The 16,882-nt window shown below is 47.5% G+C and overlaps 4 protein-coding genes and 2 long non-coding RNA genes across 6 annotated transcripts; 2 read left to right on the forward strand and 4 right to left on the reverse strand.

Annotated features, from left to right (window-relative positions):
* Positions 1 to 8: 8 nt before the first annotated feature.
* Positions 9 to 5,449, reverse strand: LOC140223283 (uncharacterized). Its single transcript, XR_011898659.1, has 2 exons — positions 4,921 to 5,449; positions 9 to 757 (listed from the first exon to the last, which is right to left on the reverse strand). It is a non-coding gene; the product is annotated as an uncharacterized lncRNA (long non-coding RNA).
* On the forward strand, positions 1,209 to 4,037 carry LOC117864445 (G-type lectin S-receptor-like serine/threonine-protein kinase LECRK1). The gene has a single exon (XM_034748554.2). The coding sequence runs from the start codon at positions 1,399 to 1,401 to the stop codon at positions 3,772 to 3,774; it is 2,376 nt and encodes a 791-aa protein (XP_034604445.1). The 5' UTR covers positions 1,209 to 1,398; the 3' UTR covers positions 3,775 to 4,037.
* A 1,512-nt stretch (positions 5,450 to 6,961) lies between the features above and the next one.
* LOC117863927 (uncharacterized) lies at positions 6,962 to 9,921 on the reverse strand. The gene is made up of 2 exons (XR_004642316.2): positions 9,661 to 9,921; positions 6,962 to 7,521 (listed from the first exon to the last, which is right to left on the reverse strand). It is a non-coding gene; the product is annotated as an uncharacterized lncRNA (long non-coding RNA).
* A 368-nt stretch (positions 9,922 to 10,289) lies between these two features.
* Positions 10,290 to 12,046, forward strand: LOC117863924 (uncharacterized). Its single transcript, XM_034747835.2, has 3 exons — positions 10,290 to 10,424; positions 10,520 to 11,140; positions 11,660 to 12,046. The coding sequence occupies exons 1-3, from the start codon at positions 10,353 to 10,355 to the stop codon at positions 11,873 to 11,875; spliced, it is 909 nt and encodes a 302-aa protein (XP_034603726.1). The 5' UTR covers positions 10,290 to 10,352; the 3' UTR covers positions 11,876 to 12,046.
* A 163-nt stretch (positions 12,047 to 12,209) lies between these two features.
* Positions 12,210 to 14,318, reverse strand: LOC117863926 (uncharacterized). The gene is made up of 2 exons (XM_034747838.2): positions 13,415 to 14,318; positions 12,210 to 12,940 (listed from the first exon to the last, which is right to left on the reverse strand). Exon 1 carries the CDS (start codon positions 13,949 to 13,951, stop codon positions 13,433 to 13,435), a length of 519 nt encoding a protein of 172 aa, XP_034603729.1. The 5' UTR covers positions 13,952 to 14,318; the 3' UTR covers positions 12,210 to 12,940; positions 13,415 to 13,432.
* A 341-nt stretch (positions 14,319 to 14,659) lies between these two features.
* LOC140220047 (protein THYLAKOID ASSEMBLY 8, chloroplastic) lies at positions 14,660 to 16,851 on the reverse strand. Its single transcript, XM_034747837.2, has 2 exons — positions 16,523 to 16,851; positions 14,660 to 15,512 (listed from the first exon to the last, which is right to left on the reverse strand). The coding sequence occupies exons 1-2, from the start codon at positions 16,844 to 16,846 to the stop codon at positions 15,108 to 15,110; spliced, it is 729 nt and encodes a 242-aa protein (XP_034603728.1). The 5' UTR covers positions 16,847 to 16,851; the 3' UTR covers positions 14,660 to 15,107.
* Between the last annotated feature and the right edge of the window lie 31 nt (positions 16,852 to 16,882).

Raw genomic sequence — 16,882 nt, forward strand, 5'->3', positions numbered from 1 at the left:
GGAAAAAATGGCAGGAGGGCAAGTGTCTTTTCATTGAGGGGCCTGAAAGTTGCAATACAAACTGACAAAAAGGAAAGAACAGAGAAGAAAAACAGAGATTGGGACACGGCCATTTTCTTTTCAGCAGAGGCGACACTGTCTGGGCCTGGACGCTGGGCCGCGCCTATGCCTGGGCTTCGGATTGCTGACAGGAACGCCTATGCCGCGCCTATGCCTGGACTTGGTGGCACCGTCACTCTCAGCACTTGTTTGTTACCAGCTCAAGTAATCCGCTCGCACAAAACCAGTTTCAAACAGGCCAACAGCAGGCCATGCCGGCATGGACACCCTGGATCGGCTGAGACGAAGGGAATCACAGAATTCGCCCTCTATCCAAGTTTCATTCCCTCCTATGCAGCAACATCAATACGTCATCCTCGCTCATGGAACTTCTTACAACCCTGTCAAATCAAATGCCTCAATAGTCAATGTAGTGTCCAGCATAAGGCCTGTCATCTAGAATTCCAAAAGAAAAAAAAACTATAAAACAAGACCGAGTTTACAAACTCTACCCCCACCAAGTTTTGCCAGTGATGCACAGATCGACATGACGCAGTTTCAACGCGGCCACAGGTTACCATCACTTCCATAGATAGATCCAGTCATAGCTCCAGCCACGGTGGCTATGAGTTTTGGCTTATCTTTCTCAGCTTGACAATTTGCCCGCTGCATTTAAATCTCTCAAAGTCTTCAGCACCAGGTCACAGCCAGCTGGCTTCTGCAGAAAAATGCAGTAGAGGAAATTAACTTGGAGATAAGAACGTAAGGTTAATCTCCGAGATCCTTTATGTAATTCCAGCAATGTAATCACTTCAATTATTTTCAATATAATTCATTTGCTGCTCGGAAAGAAAGAAAAAACTGCACCAATTATGTTTCAATAAATAGAAATGGACACATGAAAGCAGCATCCCTGAGCTTTTGCTATACTTCATTCTTCAGATGGGAACAAAACTAATCATTTATCAAAATTGCTAATTTAATTATGCCAGCTATTCCACAGTGACCTTTGGTCAGCACCACCAAGTTGTCGGATGTACCAACTTGATTCAACGAAACCAGATGACTTTATCTCATGCAAAAAGCCTCTGTGGCTCACATTCACTATGTGGTTCATTTTCATGGTCAAGCATTCAATGAACTTATCTCCCATTCCACGAAAATGACTGGTTAATATAGTGACTTCAGCTCCATTGTCAAACATGCCATCCATTCAGCTTGAATGAAATTACATGTCCTCGCCATAGAAAAGTCTTGGTCCCAGGATGTAACACCTATATCACGTGATCTGAAAACTATATCTTCCTCTGCGCATAAAACTGTTGTTCGACAGAGCAACCAACCAAGAGCCCAAGACCAATGGCGCATATATTCCTCTTCCTCCTCCTCCTGCTCGTCCTACTGTTGCAACTTCCCCACTCATGTACTCTAGCTCAACACATTATCAGCACAGGATCCACTCTCAAACCTGAAGGCCCAAACAGCTCATGGCTCTCACCCTCTGGTGACTTTGCCTTTGGTTTCAGATCCCTGGAGACCAACTCCTCGCTTTATCTACTTGCCATCTGGTTTGATCAGATAGAAGAGAAGACTATTGTTTGGTACACCAATGGTAGCACACCAGTATCATCTGGTTCAAGCCTGCAATTCACCCATAATGGTATGCTTTCTCTCCGTGATCCCGCTGGAGCTGAGGTTTGGAGGTCACCAATTTCTGGTGGTGCTTATGCCTCCATGAATAACACTGGAAACTTTGTAATTTATGGAGAAGATGGCTCCCCCAAGTGGCAAAGTTTTACCACACCAGCAGACACCATCCTGCCATCCCAAGAGCTGTATAGTGGGACTATCCTCCAAGCTAAGCTTATGGACACCGATTACTCAAATGGTCGGTTCATCCTCAGTCTTGAAACAGATGGCAACCTGACTTTCTACACAGTGGCTGTTCCTACTGGATTCAAGTATGATGGTTATTGGTCCACTAACACGAGCGGGAATGGTGGGAAGCTGGTCTATGATGCCAATGGCACAATCTACTATGCCTTGGAGAACAGCACGCAACACCCTATCATGCCCGCAGAGATGGACTCAGTAGATCAGTACTACCATTGGGCAAAACTTGACCCAGATGGTGTCCTTCGACAGTATAAGTATCCAAGGACGGGAGTGGTGAGCAGTGGGTTGCCTGCAGCAGTGAAAACAGTGCCAGAAAGTATCTGCTCCATTATGTATTCAAATTTTGGCAGTGGAGTGTGTGGATACAACAGCTATTGCATGCTCAACTGGAACCAGACACAAACAGATTGTGCTTGTGCCCCAAACTATTCGTTCTTTGATCCAGAAAGAAAGTACAAAGGGTGCAAGCCAGACTTTGCACTACAGAGCTGTGACTTGCAGGAGGCAGAAGTACTAGAGCAGTTCCAAATGATTCCAATGAAGAAAATTGATTGGCCTCTTCGTGCATATGAGCAGTACTATCCCGTGAACGAGACTACTTGCCAAAACTTATGCTTGACCGATTGCTTCTGTGCAGCTGCAGTTTTTGAACAGGATGGACATTGCTGGAAGAAGAAACTACCTCTGTCCAATGGAAACGAAGGAAGTGAAGTTCAAAGGATGGTTTTTCTCAAGGTACCGAAGAATAATGAGGCCAGAAGTAACTGGAAAGGCAATAGGAAGGATTGGATAATTGGAGGGTCCATCATTATAGGTATCTCTGTCTTTTTGAACTTTCTATTCATTTCAGCACATCTTCTCGGAGCACACTTTAGGATTGCCACAAAAAAGAACCAATTACGACCATGGACCAGGGTGATAGCAAGAGATTTTACATACAGAGAGCTTGAGGAGGCAACCAATAGGTTCAATGAGGAAGTGGGCAGGGGGGCTTCTGGTATAGTCTATAAGGGGAACCTGCATGATGTGTTTGGTACCAGCATCGCGGTCAAAATGATTGATAGGATCCCCCGAGAGACCGAAAAGGAGTTCGCGATAGAAGTTGAAACAATTGGGCACACACTACACAAGAACTTAGTCCCACTGCTGGGATTCTGCTATGAAGGAACTGCAAGGCTCCTGGTGTATCCTTTCATGGTCAATGGCTCTCTTGCTAAGTTCCTCTTCAGTGATATGAGGCCATCATGGGACCTCCGAGTCGATATTGCCCATGGGGTGGCAAGAGGACTGCTCTACTTGCATGAGGAGTGTGGCAAGCAGATCATACACTGTGACATAAAGCCTGAGAACATCCTCCTTGATGAAAACTTTATAGCAAAGATATCAGACTTTGGCCTTGCGAAGCTCCTGAAAGCAGACCAGACACAAACTAGCACTGGAATCAGAGGTACCCGAGGGTACTTTGCTCCAGAGTGGTTCAAGAACGTGGGTATCTCTAGTAAAGTAGATGTATACAGCTTTGGGATTGTCCTTCTAGAAATTGTATGCTGCAGGCGGAACGAAGACCTTAAAGCCACCAATGAGGAGCAAGTTATATTGACATACTGGGCATATGACTGCTACCGCGGTGGCCGCCTTGACCTATTAGTTGAAGGTGATGAGGAAGCAATTATTAATATGAAGATGGTGGAAAGATTCACAAGAGTTGCACTTTGGTGCGTACAGGATGAACCGACAATGCGCCCAACTATGCTTAAAGTGACCAAGATGCTTGATGGAGCAATAGAGGTTCCCCAGCCTCCTATTAACACCCCACCCTTCATAAGTTCACTTCTGTAATATGGAATTGGTAATAGCAAGTGATACCTATTTTTCGTTAAGGGGTCTATCTTTTAATCTTCCTGTGTTGTGGAAGGATGATACTAGTCGTTGTTCTGGCTGACATTAGAGAAGGGAGCGTTCCCTTTTGTTGGTCATCAACAGGTTGTGAAATCTGTTCTGTATTCTCCATCCTACATGCAAACTTTGTGTGTCCTTGGATAAAAAAGGTAGCTTGTACCAAAAAATTAATATGGTTGAGCGTGAAGCATTTCCAGTTGATATTTGATAATCATATAGTGCACACAATTGTATAGAAGTAGGCTAGCGGTGTCTCATAAAATAGTTGTATGCACATGATGACATGAACTGTATTCTTAAGTGGGTATATCCTTGAACCAAAATGGCATGTCCTACTGCTGAATTTAACAGAACTTTCTAACAAGAAATATAAAGAGTTAAATGTACCTACACTCAGAGATTCAGAAAAAATAGCATATTCTAGATTTTGGTTGTATGCACTTACTAATTAGGAAGCTATGCGTTACTGTCCCAGTGCAAAGACAGGCTAACAACCGGAGAAGTCTCCCCAAAGTGATTACTTCTTCAGGCAAGGAAAAAAATGCGGCCATCAAATAACAGCACAAAGTGAGTGGGAGAAAACAAAACAGCTGGTATGCCAAGGTTCAAATTCCATTAAAAAAAGAAAGGTTATGGTGCTTTGCCTGTAAATCAACACTCAATAGAATGCAGAGTTGGGATGCAGTATTCTGCTACTTCCAGCTAGTCGTGTACTAAATCCTCTCTGCAGTATTCTGCTACTTCCAGCTAGTCGTGTACTAAATCCTATTTCCTAGTTCTTTTTTAAAGGATATTTTTCAAACATATTTCCTACTCTTTTTCATCATTGAACATAATGCTACTTCCAGTTAGTTGTGTCACAGATCTTAGTTCCTACTCTTTTTCACTGAAAACACATTGCGTGTAGAACCCATGTAGTGCTTTCGATGGTTGGCTTCAGAAGATTAGTAGTACAACTGTAGAAGTATACAATACTGGAGTACTACTGTCAGAACAACAACTCCTCTTCCTAATGGAAAACGTGCTCAGGCACGGTCATGAAAAACAAAAATTCAGAACAAGAACACAAAATGTCTGCGAACTCACCATCCAGCCATCCAGGCCGCGCAATCCGTCCTGTCATCCTTCGCAATGTGGGCGCAATCAACCTACCAGCAGGCAGCAGACATGCCCCGGCAACGCTCCCGCTTCAACCTCGGCAACAGCGGCCGCGAAGCCCCATTCCTAGGTCCCCCTCGGCCACCGCCGCCATAGCCTCCCGCCGTAACGGTGCAGCACGCCCCCAAGCCGGGGACGCTCGGCTGCTTCATATCCGGAGCGGCTAGTCTGCCACCGGGGAGCCCCGCGGGACCGCGCCCGTCCACCACGGGAGGTGGTGTTGTCGCGGTGTCGTCGGCCGGATTCGTCCTCATTTTTTTCCCTCACCGGATGACCGAAACTGCCCCTCTCAAACTTTTTTGTTGCAACCAAAATGATGGGCCGAAGAGGGTTTTTTGGCCGGGGACGCTCGGCTGTGTATGTACTGTTCTCGCCCTGCTGTCGCATGTGGCATGTACACCCAACCTCAATAGTGTTGCATTAAGACGAGCAACAGTTGCATCACTCACTACACCAATCCAAAGATGCACCCATTAAATTAAATGAAAAAGCTACAATAACAAAGCCGTGAATGCAATAATAACATGCATCATTAACTTATTTTATCAACTAATTTAATATCTATTTTGCAAAATGAGTGTATCTCAACTAGTTAGTTAGGTTTCTTAAATTCGAGTCTCTAACTTAGCATGAATTCTCATATTTGCGTTGGCAACAAGAAGGGTTTAAATTTTGAGTCTCTGAGAATTCTCATATTTGCGTTGGCGACAAGAAGGGACGGGTATGTTGCGTGTATATGAGCTTGTACGTATATATTGTGCTTAGAATTTAGTTCAAAAAAATATATCGTGCTTAGAAAAATTAATCTTCATTTTTAAGAAAATTCATCGTTGCCTGTGTATCGTCGTCATCTGACATTCAAGATTGCAGGCAGAGCTGGGTCCAATCCAATGCGCCCCCTAATGAAGAAAGAACACATGGGTGCAGTGTTTCATTAATTGAAGGCTAGCGACGGACGACACCCTCGGGCAGCACGCTCCCATACTGCGGCAGTGATAAGAACATAACAGCTAGATGAAGCTTGAATGGAGAATTGGAGACATACATGGGCCGAAAAAATGTCTTATGAACTGAAATAGTAAGCTGAACCATGCAGTACCTCTCTTTCTTGCCAGAGACTGAAAACTTGACTCTGATTCACGTCACAAAAATTGACTAAAGGAGAATACTAAATCAGTTAAATTTTCTCAAGGGAAAACAAAGAACTGCAAAGCGTCACTCTAGTTTGATCTTTGAACCATGGTACGAGGAATTCAATTCTCGTACAAAGGCTCCGAACCAAACTGCTTCTGAACTTCCTAATGTACTTGGAAAGGCCCTTTTCCATGGACTTGAAAGCTTCTTTTTATCTACATGGACTTCACCTGAAATGTCATTAAACATAGTGCAGGGATACCCTTTGAAACAAGTTCAATTCCCATGACCTTAGCTACCATGTCCATGTTCTCATCAGATTCCTGATGGAAGTGAAAGGGGAAAAAAAAATCATGAAAACATGTACAGCGGTATAGACGTATAGTATCCTGTGAAACAAGACGAAGTTTTTCCACATTCAAATGAACTCCTGAGCAATGTTTCCCCAACTAGCATATCATTCGGTTTAGAACAGGGACCTGCTCATTCAATGGAGGCACGAGCACATCCTAATTATCTCGTCCCAAACAAGGTGGGCTATGCTCTTGGAATCATCGGTCACTTTTGTTCGCCAGAAAGGTGGGATCTGGCCGTGCAGTACTGCAGTTGGTCTGTGCATATGTGGGCTGTGCCGGATCACAAGCTGATCGACAAGCCTCCATGACGCTCCATCCAACCGGCACAGCAACGACCACCGTTTCTTCCCGAATTTCCGCTGATGGACAGAGAGATCTCAACCACGGTAATAATCCAGTTTTCCTACAAAACCACCTCTTGGGGATGGCAACGTATAAGATCAACCTCAAGATCAAAGGGTGATGGAAAGGGAGGGAAATGATTTGGTGGCACTGCCACCCTCAGGCCTCAACACCAAGTATTTTACCAGTTCGGCAAACGACTCGCACAAAAGCAGTTTGAAAACAAACCATGCCCAGCAACATGTCATGCCGGCACGGTCACCAGCTCACCGTGGATCAGTTTGGACGAGGGGAATCCCAAGAATTCGCCCTGTCCAAACAGGTCGTGCATCACAAGTTTCCCTTCTGTCGTTCAAAAACAAGCTTCCCTTCTGTATAGCAACATCAGTACACTAGCCTCATTCATGGAGCTTCTTACAACCATCTTAAACTCTTCAATAGAATCGCAGCGTAATGGGCTAATGGCCTATGATTTCGAATCCAGAAACATCCTACGAAACAGCAAGGGGAGGGGGGTTCAGGTTAGTTTTGCCAATGATGTACAACGGCATGACGCGGTTTCAGAACTGCCACAGGTCTACCCATCTCCCGTAAGTACCTCTAACCTCTGGTTGCCTTTTCTTTCTCAACTTGATAATTGCATTCTGCATTTGAATCTCTTCAAGTCTTCAGCACCAGGTCACATACGTGCCAGCTTCTGCAGAAAATGACAGTGGAGAGAATGAAAATCACAGGAAATAGTTTAAATGAAATAGACATACACCTTTCTCCTGAGTATAGAGATTAATCAGTAAAAAATAATATGACAAATGGGAACAAAACTACACTTTCCCTCCTCCTTGCCACCCCTTTTCACATATCATGTACACACTTGACTTGCAAGTTTAATGGAATTGTTCAGGCGGGCAATTGCCTGCCGAGGTTGCTTCGGAAAAAAAAAACTATACTTTCTCTATGTTCTCTAGTAGACTACAACAAATTTCTCCTTATTGGAATTTATACAGAAGTTAAGCATAAACCATAAATTGCTAATTTAATTTTGCCAGTTGTTCTATAGCGACCTTTGACTACATTGTCACCAAGTTTTTGGGTGTGCCAGTTTGCTCTAGCACAAAATCCACTGCTGTTTGCTCTGTGCTTCATTTTCACGGTTATGGCCTAGCATCCCAATGAATTTATCTCCAGTTCCATGGAAATGATTTCATGGGGCCGGTTAATATAGTGACTTCAGCTCCATGTTACCAAACAAGCCATAAATCAGCTCAGTCAGATGCATTTACAAGTCATCCCATGGTGAAGTCTTGGTCCTAGATGTAACACTTCCTTGCGTGATCTGAAAAATGTATAGTCCTCTGCACAAAAAACTGCTGTTAGAAAGAGCAACCAGCCAAGATCAATGGTGCATATGCTCTTCCTCCTCCTGCTACTGTTGCTACTTCCCCACTCATGTACATATACTCTAGCTCAGCAGAATATCAGCTTGGGGTCTACTCTGAATCCTGAGGGCCCAAACAGAGCATGGCTCTCGCCCTCTGGTGACTTTGCCTTTGGTTTCACATCCCTAAAGACCAACTCCTCACTCTATCTACTTGCCATCTGGTTTGATCAGATAGAAGAGAAGACTATTGTTTGGTACAATGGCACATCAATGGTAGCACACTGTCATCTGGTTCAAGCCTGCAATTCACCCATAATGGTACCCTTTCTCTCCGTGATTCTGCTGGAGCTGAGGTTTGAAGGTCACCAGTTTCGGATCTTCAAGTTATATTGGCATTCTGGGCATATGACTGATACTGCTGTGGTCACCTTGACTTGTTAGTTGAAGGTGATGAGGCCATGAGGGAGCAATTATTAATATGAAGATAGTGGAAAGATTTACAAGAGTCGCACTTTGGTGCATACAGGATGAACCAACGATGCGCCCAACTATGCTTAAAGTGACCAAGATGCTTGATGGATCAATAGAGGCTCCCCAGCCTCCTATGGACACTCTAGCCTTCATAAGTTCACTTTTGTAAAGTGGCATTTATAAGAGCGAGTGATACTTTTTTTCTGTTTGGGAGTCATCTTTTAATTTTTTTCTTGTGCTATAAAAGGCTGATGGTAGTGGCTGTATCACTTAGTACTTGTACTGTTGCTCTGACTGGCATTAGGGAAGGGAGCTTTCCCATTTGTTGGTCATTACTCATTAGGTTGTGAAGTCAACATGTTCTGTTTTATCCTTTCAAAAGAAAAGGTAGCTTGTACCTAGGGATTAATATTTGATAATCATATAGTGCACTCGATAGCTATTTCTTGGTCCATGGATTCATCTTACCCAATTAATAAAAGTAGGCTGGCAGTGCATTACAAGACATTTGTATGTGCATGAATTGTATTATGAAGTGGATACATCCTTGAATCCTCATACTGAATTCAAGGCTATTTTCAAACAAGGAAATGTACTGAACTTTTTTTTAAAAAAAAAGAAATGTACTGAACTGAGAGTACCTACAGTCAGAAACTGAAAGAAATAGCATATGCAGATGGTTGAGTGTACGGAACCAATGCAAAGACATAACAACTGGAGAAATCTCCAAACTAATAACTACTTCTTCAGACAAGGATAATGCACCCAAAGTCATCAAATAACAGTAAGCCAATCGTGTCATAATTTCCTACTCTATGTCACGAAACCTACTCTACGGAGTACAACTACAACCAATGTGATGTCTTTGCCCTTTGGATGGTTAGGGTTTCACGAGATTAATAGTAGAACTGTAAAAGTAAACAATTCTAGCGTGCGGCCGAGAACTTCGAACAGAGAACACAAAAGGTCAGCAAAGAGCAAACTCACCATCCAATCCATCCAGGCATCAATCCAATCGCATTGGGGGCGCTACCAATCAACCTGTAGGCAGCAGACGACGGACGTCCCCAGCCAACGCTCCCGCTTCAACCTCGGCACCAGCGCCGACACGGAACTAGGGTACCGCTCCCGCCGGCCACCGCCGCCATAGCCTCCCGGCTCCCGCAGGCCGCAGTCCCGCAATCGCAGCACCCCTGCCCCGAGCCGCTGGCCGCTCGGCAGCTGCATCTCCTTTTTTTTTTTTTGAGTTATTACAACTGGGCTTCATCTGCCTACGGTGTGGTGGGCCGAAACAGCAACGGTAATTTCGTGCTCGATCTCTGGGCGTCCTCCAACTAAAATCCGGGGGCGAATTCGAAGCCCCCCCCCGTGCGCCGCGTACGTGCGCAGCAGTTAAGGCAGCTTCTGTCCATGGCTGCTGGCGAGCTGGAACCTGGAAGGAAGGGAGGGTATGGAAGGAAATCCCGAACGCCTTGCCATAAATACGGCAATCCCGAGGCATTGATTGCGCGACGGACACGCCCGCCCGTTAATTCCGTGCCGCCCTTTGCCCTCTTTCAAATTCCATCCACCCCCCCCTCTCGTCTTCCTTCCATCTCCAACAGCAGCGCCGGAGCAGAGTGGGTGCACGGGCCGGCCAAAGGGAAGAAGAGGGAGGCGCGGCGGAGCGGAGGGGCTCGATGCACGCGTGCTTCCATGGCGGTGGAGGCACCAGCAGGGTCACCAAGTCCGTCGGCATCATCGCCAAGAGCGTACGCCACGCCTCTCGCCCCATATCGATCCCCCCACGTTGCTGTTCTTCCATCGCGGTGTGTTTGATGTAGTGCAATGTCCGTCGCGTGTGCAGATGAAGGCCTTGTCGTTCATCAAGGTGAGGGCGGCGGGCGGCGGCGGCGGGGACCAACCGCGGCGACGACGGCCTCGGCATCCGCACCGTTCCCCGAAGGCCGAGGAGCCGCAGGACAAGGATGTCGCCGCGGCGGCGTCGGCGTCGTCGTCCGCGTCCTCGTCCGCCAAGATCGCGCCGGCGCAGCCGCACGAGGCCGATGGCGATCGCGAGGATCCCCTTCACCCGCACGAGGAGCAGGAGCAAGGAGGAGCGAAGCACGAGCACTGCGACAAGTGCTGCTCTCCCTTGGACGACGGCGGCGGCGGCGCTGGGGACGAGGAGGCCGCGGCGGACAGCGACCGAGAGTGGGCGGCGGAGCCGGAGCCCGGGGTGCTGATGACGCTGGTGTCGCGCGGCGACGGCACCAACCACCTCCGCCGGATCCGCTTCAGCGAGGACTACTTCGGCGACGCGTGGGCGGCGCAGAGCTGGTGGGCGGACAACTGCGACCGCATCGTCGAGCTCTACAGCGTCGTCGTCCAGCCCGAGCACCCCTCGCACGGCGAAGACGACGACGACGACGATCCGGCGGCGCCCGTCACCCCGTGCCAATCCGAGGACGACGACCACCAACCTCCGGTACGCGATTCGATTCGTTCCGATTTTGATTCTATTTCCCGCTGCTCCGGTCGCCTGCACTGTGGAGTTTGGCCACCTACCCTCCACCGTACCGGAGCAGCTAGCCTGCCTCGTACAGCAGCGAGGCAATAAAAGATTTGCAATGCCGCCATAAACCATGATCCCATTCAGCATCTCGTTTCAAATCCATGTTACGATCGCTGGTACCAGTACTCCCAAATCCAGCCATCTTTTCGGTGATGGGAGTACAGCTTTCTTTCTTGCTGCTACTAGCTGTACGCCTGATTGATAAATATGGCGGCAGAGTACTGATCATACTTTCCTGTAGCAAATTAAATCCCCAGCTCCCTTATGCACCAACTGCATACAATCTTTTCTACCAAGTATGTAGCCTGATCTGCTTTCCCCCCACTTCTAGAACAACCAAGTATGACACTGATTGACTTTAATTTCACATGATCTTGTGATGCCGATTCTGATTCTGATTATTGCAATTGCACCGTGTTGTGGGGTTCACAGGATGGGATTGGGGAGCTGGAGTACTCGGCGTCGTGCTCGGCGTCGGCGTCCGCGTCGGGAGGGTCAACCTCCAACTTCTCCGGGCCGTCCAGCGGCAGTGGCAGTGGGTCGGCCAACAAGGTGGACTCCCCAATTCTCGGGCTCGTCACCGAGGCCGACAGCTCCACAAGGGCAGCCCAGACGAAGGACACCCACACAACGAAACGAGGACAGTGACACTTACCTAGAAAATTATACATGCTCATCAGCCTTAAAAAACCAGAGAAGAACTGCTGGCGACCTCTGCTGCATCCTGACTGAAACCGTTTACAGAACGTCAGAACCGTTTCCAACGGTTGTAACAATGCCTAACTTATAGCTGCACACTAGGGGCCTGTTTTGTTGTGTGATATTTTTGCTGAAATGTATATGGTGTTTTCTATTTAGCCCAGATTCGAAATGGATATAAAACTCAATCCTATAATTATAAAGATTATTCAGATTATCAGCATATAATGGGTTACTGTACATTCTTTTTAAAAGAAGTATCGGCATGTGGCCAGACAATCAGTTGTGCATCCCATGATAGAGCTTCCCATGAACATTCTTAAAACAGGTACAGAACAACTTTTGTTTCGTCAGAAACAGAAAAACATCCGATTTATCCAATTTCTAGGTGCAAGCATGGGGGAATACAAAAAACACTTAGAAAAAAATGTACAATCTGGCCACCTATTCGCTTCAGCTTATAAGCCGGCTGAAAAGCTGAAACGGCTGATTTGTTGTGAGAGGAAAACACTGTTTGGTGGCTGATAAGCCGGTTGAATAAGCTAAAGCGAACAGGCCTCTAGTTTACACTAGTCCCCTCAACCTGAAGAACATTGATTGGAGTCAAGAACCCCAACGATATGCCACGCCTGATTGGAATCAAGAATGCTGAAGCCTATGGAACCCCGACTATATGTGGCACGACTGATTGGAGTCAAGAACGCTGGCATCTCCCGAACAACTTGGATGTTGATCCTTCCTGCACTTGTTTCTCGCAGGCTAAATGCTGAAGAAGGGAAGCCTCGTGATACATGAGCAACACAGAATGCCTCAGCGATATGCTGCTGCCGATCTTGGCCAGATTGGTTTGCTGGTGGTGGTCCACGAGGAGGCTTCGCTTGACATAAAGGGCCTAGAATGGTCCGTGTCCGTGCCTCCATGGCGCTCTGGTGACGCCAGGCATGCGTAAATAGGTCTGGGTGTTTGATGGAGCTGCCGAGATCCCTGTGCTTCCTGAATTCCTGATCCAGCGTCCTGCACAGGTTCAATTTAAACTCAGCAATGCCGCATGCCCCCATAAATAAGCTGCAGTCTCGAAACAGATACTAGCAGACACCAAATAAAGTGGCAGTAGCTACTATGTTGCAGGCGGCCAGGCCCAGGCACTTTAACCAAAATCTTCACCCGCGTAATGCATTCAGTGAATTCAGTCTGCACTCTGCAGCGAGACATTTGTTGCAGCAAATCACCGAAATAGAGTATCTTTCTTGAGCAACAATAAGCCCCTAGTCTAATCCCACCAAGAACAATACAGCAAATGAAATCACAAGTTAGCAAGTTCAATGCGGTTTACGCAACACTGACAGACAATGGCTTTGTGCAACGAAATCGCTGTAAATGACATGACATTTTTTTTACCACGATCATAGCAAACTGCACAAATTAGCAACTGCCTAGGACTATCAAAATCGAACAATTCCTGCGAGTATCCCGTCGACCATGGCATACCTTAAGGTGAAGGGCACCTCAGACGCGGTTGGGGCGGATCCAGAAGAACTCCCTTATGAAGGCGATGACGATGACGACGCTGGGCACGGTGGTGAGCACCACGCCCACCACGGACATGGGCGGCCGCGTCTTCAGCGGGCCCCTCCGCGCCCTCCGCCGGTGCGCGTACGCCGCGAGCTCGGCTTCGCCCCACCGCTCGGGCGCTGGCTCGATCGCCACCGAGGGCACGAGCGGCGGCGGGAGCTGGAAGGGGCACCGGGACCGCCAGGACGAGGGCGGGAGGCAGAGCCGCGCCGCGCGCGGGAGGAAGACGGAGGCGAGCGCCCAGCGGAGGAGCGAGGCGCCGGGGCACAGGAAGGGCGGATACGACGCGGCGGAGCCCGGGCACGGGACGCGGGAGGCGAGGAAGAGCTGCGAGTGGAGCGACGGCGAGTGGGACGGGTGGGTCAGGATGTGGGTTAGGGCCTCGGCCCGCTGCGCCCACGTGGGGGCGGGAGCGGCGAGCCGAGCTTGGGCACGGGGCTTGGCCTCCGCCATGCGGGATGCGAGTGGGAGACGGTGGGTGGCGGAGGCAGGACGGCGAGGCGACGGCGCGACGCGAGCACGGGGAGCTGCTAACGATGAGTCGCTGACAGGATAAGCTAGGCCAATCAGAAGCTGAGCGGTAATGGCTGGAAACGCGTACAGAAGCTAGTGGTTTCGTTTTCTCCATCACTTGGCGTCCAAACATGTCACCCGCCTTCTCAGCTGGTTCGCGTATTTATAACAGACGGAAAATTTAAATGAATTGCGTTCAAAAAGTAAGTCCTTATCAACTTAACATGAGTTTGGAGAGATCGTGATGCCGGTGGGAGATGCGATCGCTGCCCCAGCTCCCGCAGCCGCCGCTGCGTGATGGGCGCCGTCGTAGCGCAAACCCCTGAGGAGCAGTTGCGTGCGGTTCAGAGTTTCAGAGTCGAAGCTGCTTCACATTTCAGATTAGCATGTGCTTTGTAGTTTCTTCATGTTTCGTAGATGGGTTGGCGTTTTTCAGGACGGCTACAAAGAAATTTGAGTATTCCTTTGTCTTGTTTTCGAGAAAGCAATGTAATTCTGCTTCAGAGTCCTTCAGGTTGCGTCCAAATGGCTAGTTGATTCCCCCTCTCTTTTGTTCTGGGACATAGTCATATGAACATTATCGTGAGAGAAAAAAATCTAAACTGGCAAAGCGAATACAGTATGAATAGCAATGACCATAATCTCCACTTACACACAGCAATCTCCAATACTTATTTCTAAAGCAAAATTATTTACAATCACGCTCTGATTAAGTGTGAATGGAAGCATACAACCGTTTACACAGAAATGCGACTATGCAGAGAGAACAGTAATGTGACTATAATTCAGGTGCCAACAGTATGAATAGATGCAGAGAACTTTTCAAACAAAAATCTAGACAAGTTACAAAAAGATAATACGGACTGCCAAAGCTGCAAGTAGTCCTTCAGGTATTCTGGACACATAATCAGCTAAATGTCAGTAGTTAGTAGTGATTGCTGCAACAAGTTATGGTGTTCTACTTTATAAACCCTAAACAATGCATATATATTGGGATGATTTCTTTTCCAGGTTGCCATATGATCATTCCGAACTATGCAGGTGTAACTCTTGCTTGTTTGATCAATAAGCAAGCAGCCCTCCACTGGGCAACCTGTTATGAACTACTTGTACAAGCCTCTTTGATCTCCACTTCATCAAGGAAGTCCAAGGAACCATAATCATTTTCTGCCTCCAACTGTATACCAGCACATAGCTCCATTTTTCCTACAGATTCAAGACCTTTGATCAACGTTGTATATGTTATCCTATCAGGATCACTGTCCCACAATTTCATCAGACGGAAACAATCCATTGCTAATTGTGTGAACCCAGCATCTAGGAGTGCCTTCAGAAGCAGATTGAAACCTTCAGTGTCTGGCTCCAGTTGTTCCCTCTTCAGGTATGAACAGGCTTTGTCGACCTCAGACTGTAAACCTTTGCTTGCAAGCACTGTAACAAGATCTACGTACCACAGCAACCTAGGCCTGTACCAATGCTCCTTCCGAATCTCGTCAAAGACCTATCAGAAATGACAACATTGTAAGAAATGAGAAGCATATCAGTCTTCATTTCTTTGTTCAGGAATCAGGACTATAAGTTTCTGCTTGTCAGCAGTAGCACCATCTAGTAATCCTAAATGCATATAAAAAACTAAGAAGGGTGCATATGTCAGCAGTGTCACCATCTAGTAACCCTAAATGCATATAGTAAAAAAAACTATAAGAATTAGAAGTTGATCCTGGTATTTCAATGAGCTGCCACTGAATTGTATTCATTCATGCCACTATACTGTAATTTCCTTAAAAAAAATAGCAGCCATATTGACAAAAAAAACCTTAAGGATCTTGCAGTAGACTAATGAGGAATCATATATGTGCTCCACATTTAATGGATTCATAACCTTTCTATGCTTAAGAAATAGCACCCAAAGCACATCTACTGCATCCAGCAGTTAAAAAGAAATGGCTCAAATCAAAGTGGACAAAAACTTAGACAGGCATGAATCCTGAGGGCCTGATCAGCACATCATGCTGCTTCTGAAAGAAGTTAGGAGCTTTGAACCAACAATTCATGACAACAATGAGTTTTCCTTAGATGATTAATGGTGGATCAGACTAGAAATTCTGCAAATCTATCTAACGGACAGCCGGACAGGAAGTGTATAAAAAAAAGTTGGTGAGTGCACATCGGTCATCAGATGCAGTTCACAAAGGCTGACAACTTTTGGATAAACTATTGTTCCCAAATTCGTTATCTCCTTGGACATGAAGATATGGCTAAGCTTTTACCAATTTGGACAGTGGGAATAATTTAGGCCGATGAAATTGTTCAGCATGGCACGAGCACAACATCGTGACGGGAATTTACGATTTTATACATTTGTTGCTAATCTACACGTTCACAGGTAATTGACTAATTGATCAGCACAATTTGGCCAAGAATTTGCCCTACGACGCCCAAAACGCCACCAAGGCAGCTTCTGCCGGTGAAGCAGCAAGCGCGCATAGCACGGCGCCAGCCACGGCGTACCTGGAGGGCCAGGAGGGCCTCGCCCTGCGCGGCGAGCTCGCGGAACACGGCGACCATGTCGGCCTTGAGGAGGCGCCGCAGCTTGGGCTCCACCGCGGCGGCAGCGGACGCGGCGGAGCCGCTACGGAGGGCGGCGCGCTTGAGGGACTGGACGGCCTGGATGGCCTCTGTGCTGAGGTACCGGCCGCGCTGCGTCGGCTTCCGGTTCTTGCTCCGGTCCCGCATCGTGATGGTCCCGGCGGCGGCGGCGGCGCTCCTCCGGCGAGCGCTGCCGCCGGTAGAGGGTAGGCGGAGCGGTGAGTAGGCGGTGAGTAGGCGGAGCATCGCCGCTCAGCTCTGCCTCTGCTCGAGTTGGATATT

The sequence above is a fragment of the Setaria viridis genome, chromosome 7 (genome assembly GCF_005286985.2).
Source record: "Setaria viridis chromosome 7, Setaria_viridis_v4.0, whole genome shotgun sequence".
Lineage (NCBI taxonomy): Eukaryota > Viridiplantae > Streptophyta > Magnoliopsida > Poales > Poaceae > Setaria > Setaria viridis.